The sequence below is a fragment of the Rana temporaria genome, chromosome 3 (genome assembly GCF_905171775.1).
Source record: "Rana temporaria chromosome 3, aRanTem1.1, whole genome shotgun sequence".
Lineage (NCBI taxonomy): Eukaryota > Metazoa > Chordata > Amphibia > Anura > Ranidae > Rana > Rana temporaria.
In genome coordinates, this window is record NC_053491.1 from 484,082,116 (window position 1) to 484,102,720 (window position 20,605).

The 20,605-nt window shown below is 43.8% G+C and overlaps 1 protein-coding gene and 1 long non-coding RNA gene across 2 annotated transcripts; both read right to left on the bottom strand.

Moving 5' to 3' along the window:
- Positions 1-11,817: 11,817 nt before the first annotated feature.
- LOC120931035 lies at positions 11,818-13,844 on the bottom strand. Its single transcript, XR_005747804.1, has 2 exons — positions 13,624-13,844; positions 11,818-12,488 (listed from the first exon to the last, which is right to left on the bottom strand). It is a non-coding gene; the product is annotated as an uncharacterized LOC120931035 (long non-coding RNA).
- A 2,183-nt stretch (positions 13,845-16,027) lies between these two features.
- Positions 16,028-18,124, bottom strand: LOC120933710 (E3 ubiquitin-protein ligase TRIM39-like). Its single transcript, XM_040347062.1, has one exon. It carries the CDS (start codon positions 18,094-18,096, stop codon positions 16,522-16,524), a length of 1,575 nt encoding a protein of 524 aa, XP_040202996.1. The 5' UTR covers positions 18,097-18,124; the 3' UTR covers positions 16,028-16,521.
- Positions 18,125-20,605: the final 2,481 nt, after the last annotated feature.

The following is a 20,605-nucleotide window of genomic DNA, read 5'->3' on the forward strand; positions in this document are numbered from 1 at the left end:
GTTTTTCATCAAGCACTTTAAGGATTTATGACACATATTTTTAAAAAAAGGATTATTATCCCATGTACACTGTGCGGCCAGTCAGGCACTTTTATCCATTGGATTTCATTATTTATTCACTCGCAGTTCCTTCCACATCTAATTATTGATGTTGGATGGTATTCTTTGGGCATAGACCTCGAGTGTTACACATTTTTACCCCAGTAGAGGACGGACTCACTCTCATACTTTAGGAATCATTGTTTAGAATATTTTAATGTTTTAAATTATTGTCGGTTTTTAGTATTTGCAAGCGCCACTACACCCCCCTGTCTATCATATGCTGTCAGTGCGTGAGCACTATTAGTTGTGGCTGCTGCTTGATTGTAACTTTTAATTTATTTGTACCACTATATATAATTTTTCCCGGGTTAGGCTGGTTTGCGCATTAGTTCCCCCCTTGTTTTATACCATACATATACCCTTACCCATGGGACTTTCTTGCAGCAGAAATTGTTCATGACAACCATAGAATATGTACAATAAAAGCAGTATGCCTCTCCTGAGATACCAGCCTCGTGCTCGGTATTCCCTCAGACAGGTTCTTCATCAGTCGGCTTCCTCCCTTGGGACAGACAGCACAGGACAACTCTACAACCGCAGACTCAGTCTACCCACTGAGTTCACAAGGCAGAATATTTGCCTGGCTCCGGACCAACATGGTCCTGGAGCCAGGAACACTGCAACACTCACACCCCAGCCAGGAGGGCCAAACACGGGGGTAGTGGGACGACTGCCCAGGTGGATGGCAGCAAAAGATTACCCCAACCAATGGCGTGTGCCCCCTAAATACCCCTTCCCAGCATGCACAGCGAGGCGATCAACCCTCCTGATTTACTGCCGAGGAGAAATATTCACACTACCCTGACTCTACTGCTGCCACCTGTCAGTCTGGGGTGTGAGGCTCCTCAGACAATGAGAGTGGGCACATACAGTACAGCCAAAGCTGGAACAGAGGCCCTGAATTTAACCAAATAAACACGGTCAGAGGTAACTAACTCTCTGGCCACCCTCTAAATTTACAGCAGCACCAGCTATGAACAGTAAAAGAAAGAAAGTTACCGCTCCATGTGGATTGTGTTAGAATGATCAGTGTAGTCTCAGAAGATCAAGGGGGCTGGCAATGCACAAGGCAACAAATGGAAAAATAAAATATGGACAGCCGCACTCCAAAAAACCTTGATGGTTGTCTTTATTTAAAAAAGGAAAAATGCACTACAAGTCACAGCACACAACACGGGAGTAAAACAGCTGACGCGTTTAGCACTTTAAATTAGTGCTTAATCATAGCTGTTCTGATTAAGCACTAATTTATAGTGCGAAACGCGTCAGCTGTTTCATTTTCCATTTGTAGCTATGAACATTAGCCGGGCGCTACACAAACATTAAAACACATTACAAATTAAAAGGGACACATAAGCTCTGACTCAATTGTGTGACCCCATTAGTTCGATCAACATACAAATAGTCATATAATCAATGCTAAGTAAGTACTCAAATCGTAAATGTATGAACCACACCAGCCCCAATGTGTTTTTATCATTCCAATTCCAAGGATGCATAAGAGTATCTAGGTAATGAAAAACATTATTAATTACTTTAAACAACAATAATTACTATAAAATTATATATACAAATCGTCTCACCACTTACATAGAAAAAGAAAGTCACCAAACACATAAGACCCAAGCTTCTTCAGTCAGGTATGTTTTCCCCGGAATAATAGGGCCAACCGGCTGGGGGCATCCGTCTAGGAACACACGAGTGGTCACACAGAATGCCCAACAACAACAGCGGAAAGGGGAACCAGAGGTGGAACACCTAACAGTAGGGGTGTCAAATATAATCGCTGCATCGGTGCATCGCGATTCGGGTCGCCCTGATGCGGCACCGATGCATGCGACCCTGATAATCGATGCCTAGCCCCGCCCCCGCCCCTCCCGGGAGAGCGCTCCGTCCGATGTTACCTTCTCTTAGTTCCATCCAGTGAGCCAGCGACCACGGGGCCGAGCTGAGCTGACAGTCTGTGTTACAGAGCACAGCCCTGCCCCGCCCAGCCCCTCCTTCCTCCACACGAATGGCTGGCAGAAGCTGGACCTACTCTGTTTCCCCGCCCACACTCCGGGCAGCTTCAGCCTGTGTTGTACAGAGAGGATGTGTGGGCGGTAGGGTTGTCCCGATACCGATACTAGTATTAGTACTCCCGCAAATGCCCCCGATGCCTCATCCGATACTCAACCCCGCCGCCGCCCCCCGCTGCCGCCGCTACGCCGCATCCCAGCTGCCGCCGCCTGGTTAATACGGGCAGAGAACATTACAGCTTTCATTTGAATAGCTGTAGTGTTTCCCGCCGCGCCGTGTATAGACACTCCCCCTTGCTTGGGTGAACTGTCCAATCCCGAGCAAGGGGGAGTGTCTATACGCAGCGCGGCGCGAAACACTACAGCTATTCAAATGAAAGCTGTAATGTTCCCCGCCCTTATTAACCAAGCGGCGGCGCGGTAGTGCAGCAGCATGTAGGTAAGGGGGACATGGCTGCATATATGGGGGGGACATGGCTGCATATATGGGGGGGACATGGCTGCATATATGGGGGGGACATGGCTGGATATGGGGGGGGACATGGCTGCATATGGGGGGGGGACATGGCTGCATATGGGGGGGGACATGGCTGCATATAGGAGGGGACATGGCTGCATATGGTGGGACATGGCTGGATATGGGGGGGACATGGCTGGATATGGGGGGGACATAGCTGCATATGGGGGGGACATGGCTGCATATGGGGGGACATGGCTGCATATGGTGGGACATGGCTGGATATGGGGGGACATGGCTGGATATGGGGGGGACATGGCTGCATATGGGGGGGATATGGCTGCATATGGGGGGACATGGCTGGATATGGGGGGGACATGGCTGCATATGGGGGGGACATGGCTGCATATGGGGGGGACATGACTGCATATGGGGGGGACATGACTGCATATATGGGGGGGACATGGCTGCATCTGTGGGGGGACATGGCTGCATTTGTGGGGGGACATGGCTGCATTTGGTGACACATTTAAAAAAAAAGTATCGGTATTCGGTATCGGCGAGTACTTGAAAAAAAGTATCGGTACTTGTACTCAGTCCTAAAAAAGTGGTATCGGGACAACCCTAGTGGGCGGGAAAGTTCAATCTGAGCAGTCTGCTCGAATCCAGCGAGACTCCTGGAAGCTGGGACTGGCCAAGTAAGTGAACTTCTCCTCCCTCCCCCTCTCTGCAGCTAAAGATTCTTTTTTTTCTAGCAGCCTGTGTCACTACCATGCCCTCCTAGGTGTTGTGAAGTGGGCTCACACTGACATGCTGCTGTTTGTCTGCAGGGATGGTGTACTGGCAGTCTTCCTGCATGTTGCCCCTGGCTCCATAGAGGTTTCACATTTTTACTGCATGTTCTGAAAGTGCACAGAATGTCCTGCATGCTGCATCTTTGGTGCAATTCCAGAAAATGCAGCAAAAATGTGCAACCTAAAAGTCTGAGGTTCTGCAGCTAAGGAAACCCGCCAGTACACCAGCACTGCAGCACACCCGTGTGAGCCCAAAGGCTTGTATTCACTAGCAGCAGGCACTGCCACTCCTCTGAAAAGTGATCCATGCTCAGGTCACTTTTCAGAGGCATTTGACAGGCAGTGAGTTGATTTCACATGTCCTGCCTGTTTTAACCACCTACATGCCAATCCCTCCAGGTAATAGCAAGGCTCACTTTGAACTCCATATTTCCATTACTCTCTGTAGGTATTGGATGTGCTCTCACCTTATTGTTTGCACATCTAATACCTAAGGGTACTTTCACACTGGGGTGGTAGCGGTAAAGCGATGCTAGTTTTAGCTGTGCTTTACCATCGGGTTAAAACCGCCGTGCTGCATTATTTTCAATGGGCTGGACGGTTTGGGAGTGGTGTATACAGCGATCCCAAACTGCCACAAAGATGCTGCTTGCAGGACTTTTCAGACCATCCTGCAAGTGCACTGCTCCAGTGTGAAAGTACTCAGGCCTCCAATCATCCTCTGTGCGCAGAACAGCATTTAAGTACAGAGGAGGAGGGGGGTGCTGTGATCCGGGGACACAGGGGGGTACGGGCATGTAGTGGAATCTGATGTGTCACCTGTGATAAGTCATTGTCACTGCAGGCAGGGACTGGGCTGTATGGAGGAGAAATATAGACCATCTCCTGTACTATGTCTGCAGTCTCTGATCATCTCCTGTACTATGTCCACAGTCTCTGATCATCTCCTGTACTATGCCCACAGTCTCTGATCATCTCCTGTACTATGCCCACAGTCTCTGATCATCTCCTGTACTTTGCCCACAGTCTCTGATCATCTCCTGTACTATGCCCACAGTCTCTGATCATCTCCTGTACTATGTCCGCAGTCTCTGATCATCTCCTGTACTATGTCCACAGTCTCTGATCATCTCCTGTACTATGCCCACAGTCTCTGATCATCTCCTGTACTATGTCTGCAGTCTCTGATCATCTCCTGTACTATGTCCGCAGTCTCTGATCATCTCCTGTACTATGTCCACAGTCTCTGATCATCTCCTGTACTATGTCCACAGTCTCTGATCATCTCCTGTACTATGCCCACAGTCTCTGATCATCTCCTGTACTATGCCCACAGTCTCTGATCATCTCCTGTACTATGTCCGCAGTCTCTGATCATCTCCTGTACTATGTCCACAGTCTCTGATCATCTCCTGTACTATGCCCACAGTCTCTGATCATCTCCTGTACTTTGCCCACAGTCTCTGATCATCTCCTGTACTATGCCCACAGTCTCTGATCATCTCCTGTACTATGTCCGCAGTCTCTGATCATCTCCTGTACTATGTCCACAGTCTCTGATCATCTCCTGTACTATGCCCACAGTCTCTGATCATCTCCTGTACTATGTCTGCAGTCTCTGATCATCTCCTGTACTGTGTCCGCAGTCTCTGATCATCTCCTGTACTATGTCTGCAGTCTCTGATCATCTCCTGTACTGTGTCCGCAGTCTCTGATCATCTCCTGTACTATGTCTGCAGTCTCTGATCATCTCCTGTACTATGCCCACAGTCTCTGATCATCTCCTGTACTTTGCCCACAGTCTCTGATCATCTCCTGTACTATGCCCGCAGTCTCTGATCATCTCCTGTACTATGTCCGCAGTCTCTGATCATCTCCTGTACTATGTCCACAGTCTCTGATCATCTCCTGTACTATGTCCACAGTCTCTGATCATCTCCTGTACTATGCCCACAGTCTCTGATCATCTCCTGTACTATGCCCACAGTCTCTGATCATCTCCTGTACTATGCCCACAGTCTCTGATCATCTCCTGTACTATGCCCACAGTCTCTGATCATCTCCTGTACTATGTCCGCAGTCTCTGATCATCTCCTGTACCACGTCTGCAGTCTCTGATCATCTCCTGTACCACGTCTGCAGTCTCTGATCATCTCCTTTAGTATTTTGGGGGGAGAGCCATGCGCACTTGCGCTGCAATCGTGATGCATCGTGATGCATCGCGGGATCAAATAGAATCGTGGACTTGATAATCGTAATCGCATTGAATCGTGAGAGCGGTGAAGATGCGCAGCCCTACCTAACAGTGTTCAAAAACTACAAAACACATGTACTGTATATATACGTATAATCATTATATAAACTGGGGGGGGGGGGGCAGGAATATAATTGTTACAATACCAGCCAACTAAAGCGATGCTAGTTTTAGCTGTGCTTTACCATCGGGTTAAAACCGCCGTGCTGCATTATTTTCAATGGGCCGGACGGTTTGGGAGTGGTGTATACAGCGATCCCAAACTGCCACAAAGATGCTGCTTGCAGGACTTTTCAGACCATCCTGCAAGTGCACTGCTCCAGTGTGAAAGTACTCAGGCCTCCAATCATCCTCTGTGCGCAGAACAGCATGTAAGTACAGAGGAGGAGGGGGGTGCTGTGATCCGGGGACACAGGGGGGTACGGGCATGTAGTGGAATCTGATGTGTCACCTGTGATAAGTCATTGTCACTGCAGGCAGGGACTGGGCTGTATGGAGGAGAAATATAGACCATCTCCTGTACTATGTCCGCAGTCTCTGATCATCTCCTGTACTATGCCCACAGTCTCTGATCATCTCCTGTACTATGCCCACAGTCTCTGATCATCTCCTGTACTTTGCCCACAGTCTCTGATCATCTCCTGTACTATGCCCACAGTCTCTGATCATCTCCTGTACTATGTCCGCAGTCTCTGATCATCTCCTGTACTATGTCCACAGTCTCTGATCATCTCCTGTACTATGTCCACAGTCTCTGATCATCTCCTGTACTATGCCCACAGTCTCTGATCATCTCCTGTACTATGTCTGCAGTCTCTGATCATCTCCTGTACTGTGTCCGCAGTCTCTGATCATCTCCTGTACTATGTCTGCAGTCTCTGATCATCTCCTGTACTGTGTCCGCAGTCTCTGATCATCTCCTGTACTATGTCTGCAGTCTCTGATCATCTCCTGTACTATGTCTACAGTCTCTGATCATCTCCTGTACTATGCCCACAGTCTCTGATCATCTCCTGTACTATGTCCACAGTCTCTGATCATGTCCTGTACTATGCCCACAGTCTCTGATCATCTCCTGTACTATGCCCACAGTCTCTGATCATCTCCTGTACTATGCCCACAGTCTCTGATCATCTCCTGTACTATGCCCACAGTCTCTGATCATCTCCTGTACTATGCCCACAGTCTCTGATCATCTCCTGTACTATGTCCGCAGTCTCTGATCATCTCCTGTACCACGTCTGCAGTCTCTGATCATCTCCTGTACCACGTCTGCAGTCTCTGATCATCTCCTTTAGTATTTTGGGGGGAGAGCCATGCGCACTTGCGCTGCAATCGTGATGCATCGTGATGCATCGCGGGATCAAATAGAATCGTGGACTTGATAATCGTAATCGCATTGAATCGTGAGACCGGTGAAGATGCGCAGCCCTACCTAACAGTGTTCAAAAACTACAAAACACATGTACTGTATATATACGTATAATCATTATATAAACTGGGGGGGGGGGCAGGAATATAATTGTTACAATACCAGCCAAGGTGCTAAACCTCAAAATACTAACCGTCATGGTCAGGGTGTACAATTTTCTTCTCCCCCGCTCAATGTAGAATTATGAGGATATGTGAGACACACCAGAACTATAAACCAATCGCCCCAGAGGCCCCAGATCCTGCCTCCCATGGGGACAAGCGTCTCTTCCCCACAACCACAAGGGCTTATTGGAATCTGGAAGCCCCCTTTAACAAGGGGTCCCCCAGATCCTGCCCCCTTATGTGAATGAGTATGGGGGGACTATGTACCCCTACCCATTCACCAAAAAAAGTGTCAAAATATAATAAAAACACAGACAGTTTTTGACAATTCCTTTATAAACAAAATAATTTTGGCGTGGGGTTCAACTTAAATTCCAACTGAAGGGTCTGGTATGGACTTGGGGGGCACACCATTTTTATTTTGTAAATGCGATTTGACTCATTTTTGCTGCAGCATGTTCTATGCATACTACAGATACACCACTTTACATGTAGACTTAGGCCCCGTACACATGAGAGGATCTATCCGCCGGAATTGATCTGCGGATCAGTTCCAGCGGATAGATCCGCTGGTGTGTACAACCCAGCGGATCTTTTTCCGCTGATTTTTTTCGGGCCGACCGATTTCCAGCGGATAAAAATTTCCTAACATGCTAAGAAATCTATCCGCTGGAATCGGTTTCAGCGGATCGATCCGGTGGTCTGTACAGACTCACCGGATCGATCCGTCCGAACCCATCCCTCGCATGCGTCGTAATGATTTGACGCATGCGTGGATATCCTTATATGACAGCGTCGCGCACGTCGCCGCGTCATCATCGCGGCGACGGCGCGACACGTCACCGCGGATGGAATTCCGCGGGGATTTTGATCTCCTGGTTAGTACAACCAGGAGATCAAAATCCGCCAGAGGATTTATCCGCGTATACGGTCCGTCGGACCGTATCCGCGGATCAATCCTCTCGTGTGTACCCGGCATTAGGCGACCCCCCCAGGCACTGTATTTAATGGAATTTTTCATTTTTTTTATTGTTCCACCCTTAAGCGGGGGTTCACCCAAAAAAATAAATTTTTAACATTAGATTGAGGCTAATTACGGGAAGCAGAATCGGGTGTTTTTTTTTTAAATCAATGCCGTACTTACCGTTTTAGAGATAGATGTTCTCTGTGGCTTCCGGGTATGGTCTTCGGGACTGGGCGTTCCTATTTGATTGACAGCCTTCCGACCGTCGCATACAGCGCGTCACGAGTTTCTGAAAGTAGCCGAACGTCAGTGCGCAGGTGCCGTATAGAGCCGCACCGATGTTCGGCAACTCGTGACGCGATGTATGCGACCGTCGGAAGCCTGTCAATCAAATAGGAACGCCCAGTCCCGAAGACCATACCCGGAAGCGGCGGAGAACATCGATCTCTAAAACGGTAAGTACTGCATTGATTTTAGAAAAAAACACCCGATTCAGCTTCCCGTAATTAGCCTAAATCTAATGTTAAAAAAAAAATTCGGGTGAACCCCCGCTTTAAGCATCATTAAAATCACTGCTTTTGAATAAAAATATTGTTTTAAAAAAACATTTTTTTTAATTATACATATCCCCGAGGGCAGTACCCAGACCCCCATACCCCTTTTATGGCCAATTACTTGCATGTAAGCCTTCAAGCCTTGACATCATATGACGGCAATATCCTGTATTGCCCATGTTGGCCAATGGAACGGACGTTGCCCTTTCTCCATGGTAAACCTTGTGAGGCACTGCGCATTCGCTGTTTATGGCACGTTTGTAGTACAGAATTGGGCCCGGTGATTTTACCAGCGGCTGGACAAGAGCCCCCCTCAAATTGCCACAGACCCTCTGGCAGTGATATGTGATCTTTTGGACCTGTTGGTAAGATAGAAACTTTGTAATTTTGTTTTAAGGGACTTACCTGAATTCACTTCTATGTAGCTTACCATGCTTGTCCTGTTTTTCAATTATAGGTTTCCCTCAACTTACCCTTATCTCTCAGTCTGTGAAACTATCAGCACATAAATTATACCCTTACAGGTTTTAATGGAATTACACTTATTTTCTCCACGGGTGGCTGAAACATTATATGCTTAGGATTATGACATCATTACAAGTGGTATATACATGTAACCCCCGGGGCTGCTGTCATGATGTGCTGATTCAGGCTGATTTAGGAGGTGAGCTAGGAAGTCGGCGTCCTTAACAACCAATGAGTCATCAGCTGTCAATGAGCTTCCCCGCTAACCGCTGAATTAAAGAAAAAAAAACAATTGCCGGTAAAACAAATAGTAAAAAAAAAAGGATCTGGTATGGACTGGGTGGGGGGACCCTGCACCGTTTTTCTCTTTTTTTTTTTCAATAGCCGGGTTTCGGCAATTGTAACTGCGAGTCAATTTAAATGAGATTTGACTTGTTTGTTTGCTTTAGAAATTTAATTGTTGCTGCAGCAGGTTCTATACATGCTACAGATGCACCACTTTACAGGCAGACTAAGGGGACACCACAGGTACTATATGTAAAGGATTTTTATTTTTGCACTTTAAAAAATGGTTTTGTATTGCTACGTGTCCCCCAGGGCAGTACCCGGCCCTCATAACCCTTTTATGGCCAATTTCTTGCATATAAACCCTCAAAATGGGGACTTTTGAGTTTTTTTCCTGTTTGGCTCTCAAAGACTTCAATGGGGATCGCCGTTCGTGTTTAGAACTTTTCCCATGTTTGGGAGTTCTGCTGCGAACCAAATCGGGGGTGTTTGGCCCATCTCTAATGATTACTCTCTACTTATCTATATAGGTTTGGATTGGACCAGTTAGTACTTTTGGGGTTTCCTGTTTCTTTGATCACGCACCGCCAGTGTATGATATTTTAGGATCCTTACATCTCCTTGGTGTGTATATAGAGTCCTCTGTACACTATGTACAACGTCTGGTTGGCTACCCTTACAATGTTATATTAGGAAATACTTATATCAAACAGAGTTTATCAGCCCTCACCTTACCTGGCTCCCACACTGGCCGGGGAGACCACTATATGTGGCGTTCCCTTCCTGGATAGGTCTGTGTGAATTTTCGGGTGAGTGTTGCCCCCCCCTCCTGTTTTCATTGGCCATATGAGTTTCCTGCATAGTGCAAGGGGTAATGCATTGTATATAGTGAATTTATTATGTGTGTGTATCTTGTGTGGACATGTGTATGTGTGTTTATCATACGTGTATACATGGGCACATAGTGTATGTCTATACATGTTGTGTTGGTGTACTATGATTTTTGTCTTGTGCTCTGCAGATTATTACTCCTTCTAAAACTCCTGAGGAAGTGGTTACCGCACGAAACATGTCGGCAGGAAGGCTGGACTGACATCTATTATAGGTTCCTTACGTTTGTGGGGGACTATATGAAGACATCCAGTCTTTGAAGGGGTTTAGTTCCCTTGACTTTTTTTTATATTATTATTTTGTCTCTGGTGTGTGATGTATTTATTAATGATTTTGTATAAACTTTTGTAATAAATATAATGATTTTACACTGTATTTAGTGTTGTGAGTTCAATGGTACCATGAAAGTCCTTAGTGCCTCCAAACATTTCTATTTCTAACCTTCAACTTACACCAGAAGTGACCCCCAGACTCTGGTCAGTAGAAAAATACAGTAGCTGATGAAAAGTGAGTGCCCCCTCCGCCACCCCCACACCCCTCCAATCACCACAATTAGCACCATTCCTATTTTCTATTGGTTGTAGTTAGTGTCCTCTCCCCTCTGCAGATCTCTGACATCTCCTCTGATCCCCCATGGACTTTCATCACCCGTTTCCTCTGGACCCCCCCATGTCCACTGATCCCCTCCCCCATGTGCTTCAAGGGACATGTATATGTGCAGCTGCGGGGTGAGGAATGTCTCCTCAGTTTATGATTGGCTGTCTGTGGTGCCCCAACACACATGAGAATCCTTCACACTAGCCATCTGGGGGGGGGGTATAACTCCATAGTTGAGCCCAAAACTGCTCCCCCTTTAGCTGCAGAGGCAGAAGCCCGGGGTGTATACATGTTGTGGCCATGAAGCAAAGCAGGGACCCCTTTTATTGCATTCAGCAGATACCACCACCCACCAAACATGACCCATTCATAGATTTCATAGGATCCGGTTTCCATCACATGATTCTGATTGCAGCTTCCACATTGGTTGTGCCCAGAGGAACCCTTCCCCCGGACTCTGCAGTAGATGGGGCCACTCTGCAACCACCCCATATCCATGTGCAATGCACACAGTTGCAGGAAGGTGGCGCTGCTTTAAGGGGGTTGAAACAGGTGGTGAGGAGTTGAGATATTTCCTCCTCACCTGCCAAACACCTCTGAAAAGTGATCTGAGTGTGGACCGCTTTTGGAAGGAGTGTCAGTCCCTGCCCCCAGTGTGAATGAGCCCTAAAGCTGGCCACACATGGATGGAAATTCAGCCGGATCAGCGGGGATCGGCTCAATGTCAATCAGTGTGCGGCCGTCCCTGCTCAGCAGAAGCCAATCATCAGAACGATTTCTATAAAAGGGGCGTGTTGTAATATTTTTCTCAATCCCGCCATTGGTCAGTGTAAGTCGCCTATTTACAGTTCTGTGTTCCTTCAATTCTCACTGGTTTACAACAAAAAAATAAAAACACAATTTACAATTTACAAATATTTGTTATTTATTATCTCAATACAGGTCCATGTTGTAGAATTAGAAGGAATTGTGTAAGTTGTGTTGTATTTGTATCCGCTAATAATGATTTTCCTGTATTTTCACCCAAAAAATATTATTTTGATAAACATTTGCGGCAATTATCATGTGACCTAAATCTAAAAAAAAAAATCGAATAAATCAAAAACCTAAAAATCAGTATAAGGGATACAATATAAAATCAGTAGTTATAAAAGAGATCCCATAGGATTCTACTGGTGATCCATTCTATGGGGACACATTATATTAGGATCCATTATAAAAGTGATATAATATATGATATAATAATGTAGAGACACTTATCAATCATACATGAGGACAGCGATATACAATGAGAAAGAATGACACAATCTTCACACTTATTATATTCTTATTTCTACTACATCTTGTAATCTTATATTATAGATAGATAGATTGGGTCTTAAAGGGCCAGTACACCTCCATCTGTGCCTCCCATAAGTCATGTTACACCCTGCGCTCTGTCTCAGGTCCGGCACTCTATACAATGTCCCCTCTCACTATACATAATGATCCTGTACTGGGAGGAGCCATAGGAAATAATGCCCCGCCCCCTTTCTGTAAGTAATGCAGCAGCCGTACACCCCCTATAGAGTCTCCATGTACATCCACACTCAGAGCAGGAGAAGTGTACACTGTTATATTGCAGTCTATAAATAACAGGAAGTACATCTCTCCAGGTAAACAGTTCAGGGTCACATCAATGCGGTTGCGGTTGATGCGTTATAAAACCCACGTATTTCATGTGTTTTTTACATGCAGTTTTCATGCAATTTTGCTTTTTTTCCCTCTGTAAATCCTCTGTATATAGCTGGTTGCTAAGGAGCAGGCCGGGAAGCTGGCCGCCACGTCCTTAACAACCGAAGAGTCATCAGCACTCAGCAAGGTTCCCCTGAATGTAAAAAAAGACCCCGGGCATGATGGGTCCGTGATGTCACAAGGGGGACACGATTCATTTTTAATACAGGACTTGTCAAAGCCATCTCATGTTTTTTGTTAGACTACTCTGCTTTTTTGGGGGTGAGTGGGTGAGGGGTACATTGTACCCCATACTCATTCACATGGGAGGGATCATGATATGGGGACCCCATTGTTAAAGGGAGCTTCCAGATTGAGGTAATCCCCCCCGTCCGCAGACCCCCACAACCACAGTCCAGAGTTGTGGAGAAGAGGCCCTTGTCCTCATCAACATGGAGACAAGGTGCCATTGGGGTGGGGGTCAGAGCCCTCCCTGCCCCAAAGTACCCCCCCATTTTGAGGGCATACGGCCTGATATGGTTCAGGAGGGGGAGGCACACACTCGTCCCCTCTCTTTCCTGACCAACCACGCTGCATGCTCAGATAAGGGTCTGGTATGGATTTTGGGGGGACGCCGTGCCTTTTTTTGGTATGGTTTGGGGGAGGGGGGGCACGCCATTTCTTTCTCAAATATTTTTAGCTGGCAAATCTTTTTTTTAACATTCAGCTGTCAGCGGGGAACCCCACTGACAGCTGATGACTCCTTCGTTGCTAAGGACATGGCAGCTGGCTTCCTGACCCACTCCTTAGCAACCGACTGTATACAGGGAATTTAAAGCAAAAAAAAAACACAAAACGCAAAACACGTAATAAAAAATGCAACACAAACGTTTTTGGTGCGACTCCACTGAAATGTATTACACGCAAAATGTAATCTACTGCAGGAAAAAAGTCCCTGACCCTTTTCTAAAAATGCAGCGCCGCAAAACACACAAATGTGAACTACATCCATAGGAAACCATGTTAAATGGACTGTAGAGAGTTTCTGCAAAAAGCACCAAAAAGCGCATAGGTGTGAGTGCAGGGAAAATCATTTCTTCATATCTTTCTGCTGAGATTGTTACATTTACTTGAATTAGACATGCGCAATTTGTTTAGTTTCTAATTAGTTTTTTAACAAATTTAGCGAAATTCGTTATTTCCAAATTTTTGCTTTTCCAAATTTTTTTCTTTCCGAATTTTCACATTTTTTTCTTTCCGAATTTTTGCATTTCCAAATTTTCGTATTTCCGAATTTTTTTATTTCCAAATTTTCGTATTTCCGATTTTTTATATTTCCGAATTTTCGTATTTCCGAATTTTTTTATTTCCAAATTTTCATATTTCCACATTTTTGGATTTCCGAATTTTCGAAATTTAGAACTTTCAAATTTTTTAATTCGAAAATTCAATATTTCGGAATTTCCGAAATTTGGAAATTTCGAATTATTTAATTTTCGAATTTTGCAATTTCGAAACTCCGAATTTTCGAATGAATTTTTTTTTGTATTTCCGAAATTTTTCATTTCTGAATTTTCGTATTTAAGAATTTTGGAAGTTCCGATTTTTGGAAATTTGGATTTCGAATTTTTGAAATTCTGAAATTCCGAATTAAAAAATTCGAAAATCTAATATTTTTTTATTTTTAATTTCCGAATTTTCGTATTTCCGAATTTTTTCATTTCCGGAAATTCGGATTTTTGGAAATTTGTATTTCGAAAATTCGAAAACTATAAAAATTTGGAAAATCCAAAAATTCGAAGTTTCGAAAATTCGATTCGAAAATTTAAAAAATCTGAATTTTAGACATTTTTAATTTTCGAAATTGTGGAATTTTCGATTTTTTTTAATTTTTTAATTTTCAAATTTTCAAATTTTCGAATTTTTTAATTTTCAAAATTTTTAATTTTCAAAATTTTTAATTTTCAAAATTTTTAATTTTCAATATTTTTAATTTTCAATATTTTTAATTTTCAAAATTTTTAATTTTCAAAATTTTTAATTTTCAAAATTTTTAATTTTCAAAATTTTTAATTTTCAAATTTTTGAATTTTCGAATTATATAATTTTCGAATTTTGCAATTTCGAAATTCCGAATGAAATTTTTTTGTATTTCCGAAATTTTTCATTTCTGAACTTTCGTATTTAAGAATTTTGGAAATCCGATTTTTGGAAATTTGGATTTCGAATTTTTGAAATTCTGAAATTCCGAATTAAAAAATTAGAAAATTGAAAAATTCAAAATAATTTTTTGGAAAATCAAAAAATTCGAAATTTCGAAAATTCGATTCGAAAATTAAAAAAATCAGAAAATTCAAAAATTAATTTCCGAATTTTCGTATTTCCGAATTCCAGAAATTCGAATTTTTGGAAATTTGGATTTCGAAAATTTTAAAAAATTTGGAAGATCAAAAAATTCGAAAATTTTAGCATTTTCGAAATTTTTAATTTTCGAAATTTTTAATTTTAGAAATTGTGGAATTTTAGACATTTTTAATTTTAGAAATTTTTGCATTTTCGAATTTTCGAAATTTTTGAATTCGAAAATTCAAAAAATTCAAAAATTCGAAAATTCAAAAATTCGAAAATTCAAAAATTCGAAAATTTGAAAATTCAAAAATTTGAAAATTCAAAAATTCGAAAATCTAACATTTTTGTATTTCCGAAATTCTTTCTTTTTTTAATTTCCGAATTTTCGTATTTCCGAATTCCGGAAATTCGAATTTTTGGAAATTTGGATTTCGAAAATTCGAAAATTATAAAAATTTGGAAGATCAAAAAATTCGAAATTTCGATTCGAAAATTAAAAAAATCTGAATTTTAGCATTTTCGAAATTTTTAATTTTAGAAATTGTGGAATTTTAGAAATTTTTAATTTTAGTTATTGTTAATTTTAGAAATCTTTGCATTTTCGAATTTTAGACATTTTTGAATTCGAAAATTCAAAAATTCGAAAATTCGAAAATTCTAAAAATTCAAAAATTCGAAAATTTGAAAATTCGAAAATCTAACATTTTTGTATTTCCGAAATTCTTTTTTTTAATTTCCGAATTTTCGTATTTCCGAATTCCGGAAATTCGGATTTCGAAAATTCGAAAGTTATAAAAATTGGGAAAATCAAAAAATTCGAAACTTCGAAAATTCGATTCGAAAATTAAAAAAATCTGAATTTTAGAAATTGTGGAATTTTTAATTTTAGAAATTTTTAATTTTAGAATTTTTTGCATTTTCGAAATTTTTGAATTCGAAAATTCAAAAATTTCTAAAATTCGAAAATTCGAAAATTCAAAAATTCGAAAAAAAAATTTATTTTCAAATTTTGGAATTTTCAAATTTTGGAATTTTCAAATTTGAATTTTTCGGCAGTGCGCATGTCTAGTTTGAATCCCTTTTTAGTATAGGTTGGAGGGTGGAAAGAGAGGACAGGTGACCACATTCTATCCAATCACAGTGACCGCATTACACCCTGCATAGAGTGACTGCATGTGGGGGAGGGGCAGAGAGTAGGGGAGGGGCAGGAGGAGGGAGATTGATGATGTCACACACTGTGATGACTTTCTGTCTAACAATTACAATGAAAGTAATTGTCAATAGATAGATAGATATTAAATCAAGCTTTATCTATAGGCCACACCCCTTCTCACCGACAAATAAGAACATGTCATTCACTATTACTCCAGTAACTGGAGAGATCTCCTACCCAATCACAGGGAGTGACAGAGGGAGAAATATCACATTTAAGAAAAACCTGCAGGGCACTGACAGAAGCCCCGCCCACTGCTTTATGCTATTGGCTGAATGTTCAACCAATCTCACTGTCCCTGTGATGTCATTAGTTTCTGGGCATATTTCTTACATCTTCCCATCCCCCCCACAGATCTTTATACAACCTTTATATACACATATCCCAGCATGGAGGGGCTCAGTGAAGGTGGTGGTGAAGGTGTGGACGTGTCGGATCGGGTCACACAGATCATAAAAGGAGATCCGCCCGGCCTCATAATCCAGATATATCCTGACTCTGTTACTGGAGATATTGGAGGGTAAGAGGATCTTATTACTGTCATGTGTCACCCCATACTGATCATTACCCCTATACAATCCCCAGGACTTCTTATTATATCCAAACACTAACTTCCACCCTTCCCTCTCTATACTGGGGTAACACATCACGACTCTCCAGTCATCTGATCCCCCGACATCCACTTCCCAGTAATGTCTCCCTGAGGAGAATCTCCGACTGCTCAACACCTGAGGATGACCAAAAAATCTCTCTGGTGTTTCTGGACGATTGTGTTTTCTATCTGACCAGGATACAGTTTTCCTGTCATCTGATATATGGAGATTATTATAAGCTGTGTTTCCATCCAGTAATATGTCTGCAGCTCCCTGTATATAGAAGTCTACATTTACCTCTCTTATTATATCAGATAATGTGTGTAATGTGTGTGATATCCCAGCCACATCCAGACCCCCTCCATCATGGAGGAGCTTCTCACGTCTCTCTCTGTCCTCATTATCTCCATCCTCAGTATCACACAAGTCACCTGTGTCTGATTCCTGTAAGACAGTCAGTGGATCCGTCATGTTACACAGCTCCTCTATGTGACGTATCTTCCTGGACAGCTCCTCCTTCTTTATTTCCAGATCCCGGATGGAGATGGAGATCCGCTCTGCCCTCCCGGAGATTTCCCTCAGGACTCTCTTCTCCAGATCTTCCAGACGTCTCCTGAGATCTCTAAACAGGACAGTGACTCTCTCGGTGTCACCAGCTGCTTCTTCTTCTACTTTCCTCCTGTGTTCCTGCAGACTCTGGACTCTTTCCTCCGTCTCCTCGCTCTTTGTCAGAAGTTTCTGCAGAACATTCCTCAGTGTCTCCTTCTTCTTCTCAGAAGCCTCATCCAGTGACTCCATCTTATGTCCCTTATGTTCTCCAATCACACAAGACATACACGCACAAGTATCATCCTCAGTGCAGTAATACTCCAGGATCTTCTTATGGACGGAGCATTTCCTGCTCTCCATGGACAAGGTGGGGTCACATAAGATGTGTTCTGGGGTCTTTTTGTGGACTCTCAGGTGTTTATCACACAGAAAAACATCACAGTGTAGACAGGATCTAACAGAAGGTATAGGATAGTCCACACAGTAAGTACAGAAGACCCCGGACTCCTCCTGATGTGGCTGAGCAGACAGGAAATTCTCCACTATGTTACGTAGTGTTATGTTCCTCTGCAATGCAGGCCGATCCGGAAACTTCTCTCTGCATTCAGGACAGGAATATCCTCCAGACCCCTCCTGTGTATCCAGCACACGATCAATACAGACCCGGCAGAAGTTGTGACCACATCTCAGGTTTACAGGATCTGTATAAATGTTCAGACAGACGGAACATTCCAGCTCAGCTCTCAGATCACCAGACGCCATCGCTGACAGAAGAAGAGGAAATGAAAGTAAAATTCTCTGACACCGGGGAAGAATGCAGTTGGGAGGGGTCACTTCCTCCTACACAGGGTGAGGCTTGGCTGGATCAGTATTATTAGACGTAGAGATCAGAGTACTGAAGATAGGATTGCCACCTGTCCAGGATTCACCCGGACAGTTCGGGTTTGGGATCTTGTGTCCGGGTTTCAGTCTGCCTGAAACCTGGACACATTATTTAGACTGGGCTGTGGCTACCCAAGTAACTGAGGTAGTCACACAAAAATCTGTTGCCATTCGGGAGATGCGGGCCGCTGTTTGGGGGCAGGTTTGGCATCACTGAGAGGGAGCCACAATGTCAGCAAGAGCAGTTTGGCCACACCCACTGTTTGCCGCAGCGCGCTGCAATACCACTGTCCTTGAGGCACCCAAAGGTGCCCCAGGTCTTTTATTATCCGATTGTGTACACTACGAAAAAAAACGTGCCCTGTGCTGCTAAAGTGTTCGGGTTTGGCTTGAAGAAAAGGTGGCAACCCTAACTGAAGAGGGAGGTTTTTTCACAGTAGTAAAGATAATCAAACCTCCCAACTTTGAGAGAAACAGGGAAAGATGCCTATAAAGAACATCACACTAAGGCCCCTTACACGCTAGGCATTTAGTCCATGTGTGACCAATTCTGGGATATTAATGTTCCCAGGAGCCCCAAGTGCAGCATCTAGGCCTGGAGCCTGTGAAAAGTATGAAAGGCTGACATACACTACAGCTGGATGGGGCTGAACACTCGACGTTTACAGAGGCATTCCCTGAAATTGCGGCAAAATCTCGCAACTTTCAAGTCGTGGCAATGTGAGAGGGGCCTTAGGGAGGAAGGAGTCCCAGGGACTAAAGACCACCATGTCTTTATGAACAAGGAAAGGTTCCTTACTGGATAATGAAAGAAAGACAGCTGTGAGGTACAGACTGTATAAAGCAGGCAAATTATATCCAAGCAGTGTAGTATGAAAAACATTTTTTTATTGAAAAATAAATGTAAAACTGTATGAAACATGTGAAAAATGTGTGAAACCTTCCAAAAATTGAACACCACAACACACACATACAATATAAAAACAGTCCAGATGGTTGCCTGAGGTGATAAAGTATCCTAACAAATCACCTGAAACCCACTCAGGGACGTAGATAAGGGGGGGGGGCATTTTGGGTGTTGAAACCTCCCAGAGCATCAGTGCAGACGAAGTAGTAACGATATGTGTGCTTTTGTGTGAGATTTTATTTGGTTTGTAGTTGCAACAGCTGAGTTTGATTTGAATGAGATGCACATGTGCTGTCATGTGATTTATGTGTTATAAATGTGATTGTAGCTTTTGCAACTTCTGTGGTTTTGCCAAAGCACTTCCATAGTGTGAAACGCGTCAACCTACCTGCATTTCCCCTGCCTGTATTCAACCAGTGCTTTTAATATTTATGCTTCAATAAAGTCTTTCTACTTTACTCTCTGTGTTGGTGTGCTGCCGTTCCGAAGATTCTCAGTTCCACTGACTCACACACACTGTTGTTGTGTGCTGCCTGAGCCTGGTCTGCTGTTACACCGCCCTACCACTGGGGCGCGCCGACCCAGGCTGTTGGGCTCGACTTGAGCCAAAGGTAGCTCTGTCAGCAGGGACCTCTGAGGCCCCGTACACACGTCCGAGGAACTCGACGTGCCAAACACATCGAGTTCCTCGTCAAGTTCAGTGTTGAAGCCGCCGAGGATCTCGGCGGGCCGACTTTCCTCATTTAACAACGAGGAAATAGAGAACATGTTCTCTATTTGGCCCGACGAGTTCCTCGTCGGCTTCCTCGCTGAAAAGTGTACACACGACCGAGTTTCTCGGCAGAATCCAGCTCCGACCAAGTTTCTGGCTGAATTCTGCCGAGAAACTCGCTCGTGTGTACGGGGCCTCAGAGCGGGAAGTGAGCCCGGCTTGCCAGGTAGGTCTTTCTGCCTATATACCCTGCCTGTAGACAGTAGACTCACTGTTATGCTAAACCCTCCCTGACAGTGTTGTTTACCCCCCTGTATAGCTGTGCATTGCTGAAAGTTAGAAAGAGTATTAAAAATGGCTACTTGATCATCTCCTGTAGTATGTCGCATCCACAGTCTCTGGTCATTTTCTGTAGTCGCATTTGTAGTCTCAGGTTATTTCCTGTAGTGGCATCCGCAGTCTCTGGTCATTTCCTGTAGTCGCATCCGCAGTCTCAGGTAATTTCATGTAGTCTCATCCACAGTCTCTGGTCATTTCCTGCGGTCGCATCTGCAGTCTCAGGTCATTTCCTGTAGTCCATCCGCAATCTCAGATCATTTCCTGTAGTCTCATCCGCAATCTCTGGTCATTTCCTGTAGTCGCATCCGCAGTCTCCGGTCATTTCCTGTAGTTGCATCCGCAATGTCTGGTCATTTCCTGTAGTCGCATCCGCAGTCTCTGGTCATTTCCTGTAGTCGCAGCCACAGTCTCTGGTCATTTCCTGTAGTCGC